Here is an 11,391-nt window from a genome sequence, read left to right on the forward strand (position 1 = left end):
TCACCTTACACACGTATAACGTTTAAGTTCGTACACGTGTAAAATATATACATATGCATTTCGTATTTGCTCCAAGTACTAAAAAAATCAAGCTGAAATATTCTTTTCCCAAAAATATTAACGTTACGTTAGTTAACTAGTACGATTCTAATTTTAATTTCTAGATTATTCACGATCGTAATTTATAAAAGACTATATGTATACCCTGGGATTGGAACGCAATTCCTGATCAATTATTCAGCTGCCGAAGTTCATTTTGCAAAGACACGTGTATCTCTGTTTTTTATTGCAAAGTTCGCGCCGATAGTTTTGCAAACGTATCAAAAATTGTTCGCATTAAATGCACGAAGAATAAATTTAATCAGTACAGAATTTTTATGAATTAGCATAGTATCCCTTTAATTTTTGGTCTCACTTCGATCACTTACGCCTAAATATTGTCTCGTTAGAAAACTAAATTTCTGTTTTACAAAAAGTATATAACGTTTCAAAGTTTATCCATTTTTTCGTATTCCGTTGCTTCATGTTTCTTCCGCGTTTGAATTTGGACAATTCTCATTGAGATTCAACCCTTCCTTGGCCAGAATATTTTACCACTTTAAATTTCATTAATCTTTTCTCAATTCTTACTTTATATGAAATACCATCACACGTTCATACAATCATAATAATATTTACGTATAATAAATAATTATTTTTGTGTGTTATACTGGCCATGAAAGAGTTAAGCAAATGATTCCAAATTTCAATCTGATATTTCTTAATATTATTAAAAATAATCTTTTTTTAAAATCGCGAGGTCATACACCGCATAAAAAATTGCGTATTCAAGTATTGCAAACAGAGTCCGCAAAATTTTGTCAAAATAATTTTGTACCAATGGTATTTAAAAAAAAGATTATTATCCTTACATTTAAAAATATTCCGAATCCTCAATGTAGATACGTATCGATACGTATTCAAATTTTATGTATACTTGAGAAATATGACTGCACCTTACAGAGCGCCTTAAACTCGATTAACGAAGTATTGTTACGATATATAAATTCGTAAAATGATTCGTAATAGCAGTAACGCGTATCGTTACATATTACATCGCTTTGTTAGGAGCGGTTTTATGTATACCGAATTGAATTTTGTTTCACCGACGCGTACCGCTTTATATTTACAAACTCGAGATTGGTAAAATTGTTTATCGATCCCATATTCGTTTCTTTACATTTTTCAATTCCTGAATTTTGAAACAAAAATAAAACGTGAACCCCTCAAACCACGTTAACTAATGGATCATAAACTGCTTCTTTTAATAAAACAATTGACTAAAAATATCACTTAAATCTAAACGATTCAATTATATTTAGACTAAAAAGTTAATAAGCATATAATCCATAAGTTCTGTAAGTAAATTATATACAGATAAGTAACCCTTTCTTCTTTTAATTTATAATATTACATCCTCTGTACAATAATACTAATCACGCGAAATAATTATTCTGTACAACGAAATGATCCGAGGGGTTAAAATAACACCAGCCGAACGCGATGTTGGCTGAAACTTATGACGCTACTAACAACTTTAATAAATTCGTCCACCAACGATAACTGTTTTACGGGCCACGGTACGATGAATTATTTGCTACATCGATTCATTTATGGTCTCGTAGCAATTGTCGTTAGACAACCTGTTTCACACTGTTATTTAATCCTTACTCATAGATAGAAATTATGATCGATCGAGGTTCGAAGCAGAATAGCAACTTCATTCGTATTCTAACTGCCTATTGAAATCAGTTCGCAAATACTGAATGGTAATACATCAACGATTCGTTATCTTCATGATGGAAGTTTCTGAAACGTAGCACATAGAATTGCTATGAATGTGATCATGATACAAATGTCGGTATGTTCTTTAAATATCAAAAGTTTTTTAATGCAAAGTCTTGTTTTGCGATCTTATATATGATTTTATAGGAGATTATATATGACGTAATATTGTTCAGCTTCAAGCATTTCAAACTGAAATAATAAAATAGATAATATAAATAGATAACACTCTCGGCGAAGTTAATTAGAATAAAGCGCATGACTAATATCAAACCTCAATATAAGAAGTACGTAAAAGATAAAAAAAAGGGAGAAAATATGTTCATTTTTACAGAGTCGCATCACAACCGAAACAAGTAAGGATATAAAATAATTACGTGAGAAGAAAAAATCTTGTATACTGTGGCGAGAACTGAAGAGACCATAAATAAACAAATTTTGTAACAATTGTTTTTTGTACGATCGTACTGCGGAAGGGCCCCCCGGTGGAATTTAGATGGATTTCCACTGCGGTTTGTGGGAACCCCCCCTTAAATGTCAGGGAGGTCCTCTAGGAACCCACAGCGCTTTGCTCTGTTCTTCATCGACCGAAGCTTTAACTTGCGTGCAGATATAAGCTACATTTACGCCAGCCGGGATTACAGCTAAAACAAATGAAAGAATTATCAATAAAAATGAAACTGACTCTTAAACCACCGAATAAACAATCCCGCGTTTCATAAATATCCTTACCGGAGATGTAATGCTTATATTCGGCTTCCAACTTTAATGCCTGTTCGTACATTTCCTTAGCAGCCTTAGCGCTAACTTTGTCGCTCGGATATCTGGAATCTTTCACTTCCTTTATCTGTTTCGTGCTTTTAAATTTGATCAACAAGACTATAGGATAGATTTGATGTCGATGAAGCCGCTCGATCGACGCGATCGATACGTCCAAAATGCAATGAGTATTCTGTAAATAAACGACGAAGAATAAAGTTTTTAACAAAACGAGTAAATAAAAATAAAGTCCTACAAATTAAATAAATTCTATCCATTCTAATTTTAGTTGTTCAATTTAGTTCGTGTGTTTATATATGCTAGCTATAAATAGCGTTATCAATATCGTACACCTATCGAGTATAAAAAATACCTTCTCGCAGATGTCCTTGACGGCTTGCACCGTAGTACACTCGAAATAGCTTCCTTTTTTTCTATAATCCACATATAGCGAGTCGCGTAGACCTTGTTCGAGCGTCGCTTGGGAACAGTGCATAGCTTCTGGAAGACACCTAGAGAACTGTCCTGGAAATTCTTGCAACAGTTTCGTCACCACGCACTCGCTCAAAGGCCCGATAATTAATACCGGTCTTAAAGCTGGATCTATATAAAAAACGATATTGACGACAGTTCAATATCCTGCATAATAAATAAAATTTTACACTGTTCGACGTTACTTACAATCCAATCTCTCGACACGTTGGTAGCTCGCTGGAAGCGTTTCTTCGTTAAGCGTCCCGCTATCGCTGTACCAACCTAAATTCACTCCCGTAAGATGCGATAATTCTTTACTGTCCCTACTGGAAGAACGTTGATGTTTTTTTCGGCGGAAAAAGCTTCTTCTCGCACTTGTGCTACCTCTCCTGGTAGTATCCGTTTCCAAGTCGCCTAACGAGCGTCGCAAAAGTAATTCTTCTTCGACCCTGATATTATAAATACTCGTGTGAGCAAGCATGTGAATAATAAACAATCCTAAATGATTGTTGGAATGAACTTACTTAAATTTACTCGGGATTATGCCACAGGTTTGCCTCCTTCCGCTCTGATCGACTATCCAAGCTCTCCAATGACCCGGTGTGCCATTGAACATTGTATTATCGACGTACAAAATATCGTCTTTATTAAATCTAAGCTGTAGGCTGTCACCGACTTCGCCCGTTCGATCGAACATCGCTTTTACATAGAAACTGTCGCCGGGCTTATCCTTCACCTCGTTATACCTGTCAGGTACGTATTGAGCGATCAAGGTCACTTTGTCCGCCGGTCTAGCAAGTTCCAGAGCAGCTTGCTCCGCAGTCGCTTGTCTAAGATCCACGCCATTGTATTCTAGGATACGATCACCGGTACGTAATCCTGCGTCCTCCGCGAGGCATCCCGGCTGTACCGAATGTACAAATATTCCGACACCATTGCCACCGACAAGAGAGATCCCCAAGTTCGAACACTTCCTTGTCTCAATGAAAAGGTATCTTGGTTCGCTTGGTGGCGGACTTTTACGATTTTGGTCGTCTTGAACTTGCGTAGGACTTCTTATTGTAGCGTTCTGTCGTTGTAACGTGGTTGCTGCATTCAACTGAGCGCGGGTCAAGGTGTTAGCGGTACCGCGTAACGTGTCGAGCGTCGCGGAATTTCGCAAACCATCTAACGTCGCTGAACTACGAAGTTCCGGCTTCCTAATGTTAATGTCCAACGACGCGGATTGCCTAATTTCTCTTTCCCTTTCCTGTGTACCTCGCACTTCCAGCGAAGCAGAATTCCTTATGTCCCGTTCTCGAATCGTACGAGGCGGCTCCAAAGTGTTCGTAGTCTCTCGCATGATAGTTAAGGTATTGGAAGTGTCGCGCGTTGTACTTAAACTACTAGAAGCATCGCGTTCAGGTTCCGAAGTTTCGACCACTTCGATAGTCGTTTTTCTAGGAGCTTCGGGACTATTGCACGGTGTCGGTGACCCACTGCGGCTGCCTCCTTCGACACCGCCAGCTTCCGATGAACTCGAGGAAGCGGAGCCTTCCTCCAACTCGTTGTATTCTGACAAAAAAGTCCGCGTATTAACACGATTATATATCAGGATGAGAGCCATGCAATAATGATAAACATTTAACGAGAACGGTGCAAGAAGATTCGTTTAAAGTGCAGAGCTTGTGATCAGGGATTATTGTTATTATTACTGATATTAATATCATTATACTTCGAACAAAGAAAATACTGTACTCACTGTCCGGGCTGTACTGCACCAGCATCGTAATGGAATTACCGCACTGACGCAACACGTTGGCAGCAAGTTGATAAGTGGCACTTCTCATGTTGATACCGCAGACTTCGAGCAATTGGTCGCCGATTTGTAGACCTACTTGAGAGGCTAAACTGTGCTCGCTGACAGTGGACACGAACACACCGCCGCTCTCCAGACATGAGATCTGAATACCCAAAGGCTCGACCGACTTGTCTATGTGAACTCTTCGGAGTTCACCGGGTGCCGGTCTGGGTTGGGAATAACAATAGTCCGGCATGCTGGACCGTTTGTTCCCGCTACTCCCTCTGAACGTTCCACCGGCACTGGTTCCACCGCCGGTGCCGGGGCTAAGTACTTCCACGTGGAACGTCGGCATCGGGCTGCCTCTTTCCGAGGTTCTCTCTATGCTGCCGGTGGACAATTTACCCACGCTGCTTTTCGAAGTGACGCTAGGATTTGACGGTATTCGAAAACGTTGATTCTCCTTCTTTCTCGGAAACGTTCCGCCTTCGTAGCCATGCGTGTACGCAGGTACATCGTACGCGGTGCCGATCGGCGGTGCGCGCGATTTATGATAATGCAAATCTACAGAGGGTGTGTGCAAATGCCCGAATCCTGTTTGCGGGCCGGGGCTATACGAAGGTTCGAAACAATATGATCGTGCATCGGGCAGTCCTATCGACTCCCCGGACTGTGCAGACGGCAAAGACGGCGGGGACGGGTATCTCGAAGGTAAAGAATTTTGTTGATGGGGATGCGGATGCGAATGCGTATACGGGGGAAATGAAAAATTACCGGTCAACTGTTGTCTAGGGCCGCTGGTCGACGACGTCGATGATCCAGCCCCGGAATAGAGCTGGGACTGGGCTCTGTTATGTTGCAGCGTGTCTACCTGGCTCTCGTTGCTAGGGGTATATTTTTGTGCTCTCTTCTTCGAGAAGTATTCTACGTCTTTCCCCGTAGTGCCCGATTTCACGGAAAAGTCGATACTAGTTTCGGATGGCGTCAGCGTAGAACTAAGTCTGTTCTCTGTGCTCTCGAAGTCGGGCCCCGGTTTCTTATCTATCGGTATATCTTTGAACTGCACCACTGGAGTAAAGGATTTTTGACTAAATAAAGGTCCAGTTTTAAGGAAGTTTGGTAATGGTTTTTCTACTGATTTATATACCGTATGCCGATTGTTCACGTTCGAGAAATTGGTCAAGGGGATGGGATTGGAAATACGATTATAATTATAACTTTCATACTTTGGCGGTTGGTTAAGAAGTACACTTAAGGGCAGCCGTTCTTTCGTCTTACGTGAATGTAAAATAGTACCAGTGCCATTTTGGATTAGAGGCCCACCTCTCGCTTTCGGCCACGTACCTCCATTCTTCTCGACTTTTTCCGTTCCGCGCCGCTTACTTCGTTTCAATACCCCGTTATTCGCTTTCTTGTGATAGCTCTCAATCACCGAGTCCAATTCCGCTATAGCATCCTGTTCCTGTTCAAACGTATTTGGGCTCGAATTGCGATGCCGTTTCTTCTTCTCCTCACGATCTTTACTGTGCTTACGTCCACGTACAATGTCGATTTTCCCCCGTAGATTGTCCCAAGCGTTGCTGATCGGCGTCCCGCTCGGTTTCTCGCTGCTGACCGACTTCGAAATTTTGTAGACGCTTCTATCGCCAAAGTTCTGGGCAGCGACGTGTCTCCTTTCGTAATCATCCGACGGAATCTTCAACAGCAATCTCTCCTGCTCCGTTTGGGAGCAACTATTCACCATTTTTTGTTTCTCGGCGCCGAAACTACCGTCCATGGTCATAGTCTCGGAACTGGTTGCCGAAGGCAACGGTATCCCCTTTAACGTTGTAATAGTCAGGACGTCCATGCTGGTGTCATTCAAAGTATTCATGGCTTCTTGGCTGGAATTAATGCCTTCCATTGCTTTACCATTAATCTAAACAAAAGGACAAATGTTAGATCGACACTTAAACGAAACTGATAAACTAATATGAAACAGCTATCTATAAGACGTACATTTAACACCCTATCGCCGACGGCAAGATTACCATCTTTAGCAGCTAAACTACCAGGTGAAATTTTCGAAATGTATACTCCAAGTTCCAAAGAGATACCATGAGGAACTGAACCAACGGGTAATTGAGTTGTTCTTAACGATCTTCTAGTTAACCGTCGTCTTCTTATTGTCAGTGTAGCTGATCCCATCGAACAGGTACGTAAAGTATCCATGATCGCACGCGTGGATGCACAGTCCACGTTGTTTACTCGTATAATGCAATCGTTCACCCTTAATTTGCCGTCGATAGCACTTCCCGATATTACTTGAGCAACGTAAACCCCTGTATCGTTCGGATAGTACGGATTGTCACGGCCTCCGACAAGTGTGAGCCCCAAATCGCGTTCAGAATCCAAGCACACTCGACTGAGATCCAAATGAACGGTGAGAATCTCCCAATCGCTAACATCGGCGTCGATCGCCGAATCGTGTGCGTGCGACAAGCTCTGCGCGAATTGGCTCGCTCTTAACGCGTGATCACCGGACTCGATCTTCTCCTTCAGATCTTTCAGCTCCTTCGACGCCTCGTTCCGTTGTTTCTTAATATCGTCGGAGTCACGCAGAGCGCCCGCCAGTTCCGAAACCGCACGATCGCGTTCCTTCCTTAATCTATCACAAAGAGTTCTAATACTTTCCCTCTCTAAAACTATTTTATCCCTTTCACTGAAAGCCCAATCTCTCCTTCGTTTCGATACTTCCGCTTCTTGGAGAGCTTCTTCGAGTTCGGCTTGCAACTTATCCACGGTTTTCCTCAGCTTGTCCAATTCCAAATTCGCTTGATCCAAATTGTCCATACGTTCCTTATCCCGTTTAGTATAATCCGTCGGGTTATTTTCCCTTTCGGCTTCTTTGTTTGGGTTATCCCGTTCGCGATTGTACGAGTGCAGTTCCATACGATTCTTGTAATCTCTGTTTGAACCTTCGGAATAATCGCCGAACTTCTGACGTAACTCGTTACACTGTTTCAAAGCCTCGTCTCGATCTTGCAACGCAGATGAAATTTCTCTTCTTAAAGTTTCGATTTGATAGGATAAAGCTTTTTTCTAAAAATATTGAAGGCAGATATTAAAACACAGAACGTTCATTTAAAAATAGTATGCGTAGTACGGCAAGTAATGTACTACGTATAAATAGCTAAAACCAATATAAGATTTATTAGAAAAAAGTAATAACGAACAAATTGTTCTACTTAAACAATTACATTAGAGTAAAAGAGTAAAATAAGTTACTTTAAAAATGAAGACGTACCTCTTCTATAAGTTGCTTGTTCTGGTTCTCCAAATGTGTGATTTTCGTGTAAGCTTGTGTGAGATCGTCGCCGAGTTTCTCCATCTCCTTGTGAACCGTGTCGCGCTCGCCCATAATTAAACTGTACTCCTGTAACGCGGCATTTCTCTCCTCCTGCAGCCGTTTCATATCTTTACTAGCCTTCATACGCAATACCATAGCATGATTGATCTCCTTCACTGCCTCTTCGTGTTGTTGCTGCACCTTGGCCAACGCCTCGCGATATTCGTTTCTCTCCCTAAGCGCGATGTCCCATTGCCTAATAGCAGCGGTGCACTGTTGTTTCAAACCGTTACGTTCACGAACAGCGCTATTACGTTCTTGAACAATATCGTCGTACTGTTTCTTCAACCTCACGGCTTCTTCTTGAGATAATTCCAACTGAATGTCATATAAAATTATATGAATAAAGCTTGAGAAGTTACGAAGAAGTATGATTATGCTCACCTTGTTAACAGCCGACGAATGCGATGATATTAAATCATCGTATCGCTTCCTGAGAGCATCGTAATCGTCTTTGATGGCTTCGTATTTTCGAAGTGCCGATAAATAGTGCTGGTTCATAGTGTCCCCGTTCCCGGTGTTAGAAACAAGAACTTCTTGATTCTGACACCGTAGTTCGGATACCTCCTTCTGCAACGCCTGAACCTCACGGTCGAGGCGTTGCTTATCGTTAACCAGATCTCCATATTTGCCCCGCAACGCGGAGCTCTCCTGTGATGTTGCCTCCAACTGGTTCATGACTGCTATGTTCTGTCCTCTGTAGTATTCCAATTCTTTCATAGTATGTTCACACCTGCAGAACGAAATGGTTCATTACATAAATGTACAATTGTCTATGCTTATTGATCGATGTTCGAAACATGGAACACACAATGAGAAAAGATCAAGCGATACCGTGGCAAATAAAAAAAACTGGGACAAACCGTCTTATAGTATCGGAGTGTTTGTGCCTAAGTAGCTGAAGCTGATGCATGGCTTGATCACACTGAGCTTGCAAACCATCGTAATCGCTACGACATTCGGGACCACCGACGGGACTGCCAACGCTGCCATACCCTCCACTATCTCTTTCTGCATGCCATAAATTAAATCGAGTGCACATTGCAAAATAATAAATTAAAAAGTAAAGGACATATTTGTACATTGAACAAAAATCATATTAATGCAACATTCTGTGTATTAAATTGAAAATGTCGAATGTGTCTGTGTGCATATGTGTTAAAAATAATTGATCTCTCAGACGTTCTAATAAAATTGTAATGAACTGAATATAAACTACTGTGAACAATTCGCTTGTTGCACAACAATTTTCAACATACAGTAAATTTGAGTTATATAAATGGTCCTTACTTATCATCCTTACCCATATTAAGTGCTCCATCTGCAAAAAGAAGATTAATATTAGTCAGGAGCACAATATTTGCCTCACCGTAAATATGAAAAGTAAAATGATTATATTTGTACTGGATACATCGTGTTGTTACAATTGGTAGAACAATATAATCAGGGGCCTAGTTAGCTTTCACCAGGAAAGAAACTCTATGTCACGCATGTAAGCATCATGATTCACTGTTTTTTGCAAAGTGAAATTACATGTAGTCTTTATGTACCGCCTAAAATGCGTTAATTAAACACGAAACTAATGAATTATCTACCTGCTCTGTACATGTTTAATTTGTTTCTTTAAAAATGATGATTAAAACCACTATCAAATGTATAACATCAAACTTTGGAACATGTAATATGACAATGTTAACAGTTATGCTTTCGATCACCTAAAATACAGGTAAAACACTGCCTCTCATTACTTTTGTTTGCTTCAGAGATTAAAATTAGCTTGACAAACCCTTTCATCAGTAGCGTTGAAATTACTGGGTCAAACTTTTCCATTTATATCCGTACCCGACAAGGATATGCAGCCAGTGTAAACATACGTATTAAAATGTAATGCAGAAAACTAAGAACTATGCTCACCACTACTTCCAGCACTATCCAGAGAAGATGCACCAGAAGCCATACTCTTGATTCACCGAGGATCTACCACAAATACTTCTCTAGCAAGGTACGTGCTAGGTATTGCCTGGAAAGTATCCATGCGCTGTACTTCACGGAAGAGTGAACCCTTTGTGAATTACTAAGAAGTAGCCTTCGGGATGACATTACGGCTATGGTCTAAACGGTGCATGGCGCTCATCAGAGGGATGCAACAGTGCACCTGGCACACATACATACAGAGCGGCTCATACTCCAATACAAACACGTTGTTGTACCTTATACATAATGGTGTGTGTGTATAAAGACTTTTTCATGCATCACTTTTTTCCGCGCGGTTATATGTACCGATACCGGAGAAATAACGGGTGGACGTATGTTTTCTGAATGGACGTAATAAATTAATCTACGTTTTGCTGATGTGTCTCGAGTCTCTTATACGAGACCGCGTCTCGCATCCGTTCCCCTTTTTTTCCCCTGTCAATCCCGAGGGGTTATCGATCCTCGGACGAAAGCGGGCACGGACGATCGACGATCGCCGGCTGACTCATTTCTAACAAACTGCGAAAAAACTTGTTATCACTGCCTGAAAAAAAGGAGCCAGCGAGCCTTTAACAGTAATCCCGATCGCGCACCTTTCCGGATAATCCGTTAAACCGTCGGACAACACTGAGGATCGGCACAATTTTCACTGGCTACGGCCGCTCGTATCGCCGCGGACTGCGCACCGTTCATCCCGAGGCGACTAATGTCCCGATATTAACGATAATTGATCGCTCACCTGCTGCACCAACGAACCTGACAATTAGCCATTTTCATTCCGCCACTACACAGCCTGTTTCGCATTGTCGATAATAAACATACGTGCTTTGTGAACGAGCTTGTTGTCCAGCCTCGTGGCGCTACCATCCACGCAAGATTAGTCGATCATGTCGGTCATCCTGCATTGTCGTTCTGCATTCCCGGAAAAACAGTGTATTTTTTATCGAAGACTCTCGTATTCAAGCTCAAATAATAGTACACAGATCATATTTCGATCGTACTAATGATCTAGAACGTCTTACGTTCGTTGATGAAATGAAAAAACAACTTTTATCAAGTCGCTGGAACTGCACTATTTTTCTGAGGTTAATATAGAATTTATAAATATCCTTCGCTTACCTCTAAGATTATTCAACAATCTTGCTTTCTACATGTCTAAAAGAGTTTATTTTTAAATAAACGTGATCCGCTC

At 41.1% G+C, this 11,391-nt stretch overlaps 1 protein-coding gene across 9 annotated transcripts; it reads right to left on the reverse strand.

The window, feature by feature from the left end:
- Positions 1–6: 6 nt before the first annotated feature.
- Dlg5 (MAGUK family member discs large 5) lies at positions 7–11,026 on the reverse strand. Of its 9 annotated transcripts, none has more exons than XM_026814890.1 (13): positions 10,939–11,026; positions 10,140–10,245; positions 9,529–9,546; positions 9,089–9,236; positions 8,610–8,958; positions 8,124–8,543; positions 6,836–7,918; positions 4,799–6,755; positions 3,582–4,611; positions 3,265–3,506; positions 2,957–3,186; positions 2,557–2,776; positions 7–2,468 (listed from the first exon to the last, which is right to left on the reverse strand). In XM_026814890.1, exons 2-13 carry the CDS (start codon positions 10,180–10,182, stop codon positions 2,362–2,364), a joined length of 5,847 nt encoding a protein of 1,948 aa, XP_026670691.1. In that variant the 5' UTR covers positions 10,183–10,245; positions 10,939–11,026; the 3' UTR covers positions 7–2,361. The 9 variants fall into 9 exon arrangements, with proteins under 9 accessions (XP_026670691.1, XP_026670689.1, XP_026670688.1 ...); XM_026814888.1 differs by having other exon boundaries at positions 10,140–10,380; positions 10,939–10,998; XM_026814887.1 differs by lacking the exon at positions 10,939–11,026 and adding an exon at positions 10,793–10,927 and having other exon boundaries at positions 10,140–10,718.
- Positions 11,027–11,391: the final 365 nt, after the last annotated feature.

This window comes from Ceratina calcarata, unplaced genomic scaffold (assembly GCF_001652005.2).
Source record: "Ceratina calcarata isolate Rehan_Ccalc_2016 unplaced genomic scaffold, ASM165200v1 scaffold406, whole genome shotgun sequence".
NCBI lineage: Eukaryota > Metazoa > Arthropoda > Insecta > Hymenoptera > Apidae > Ceratina > Ceratina calcarata.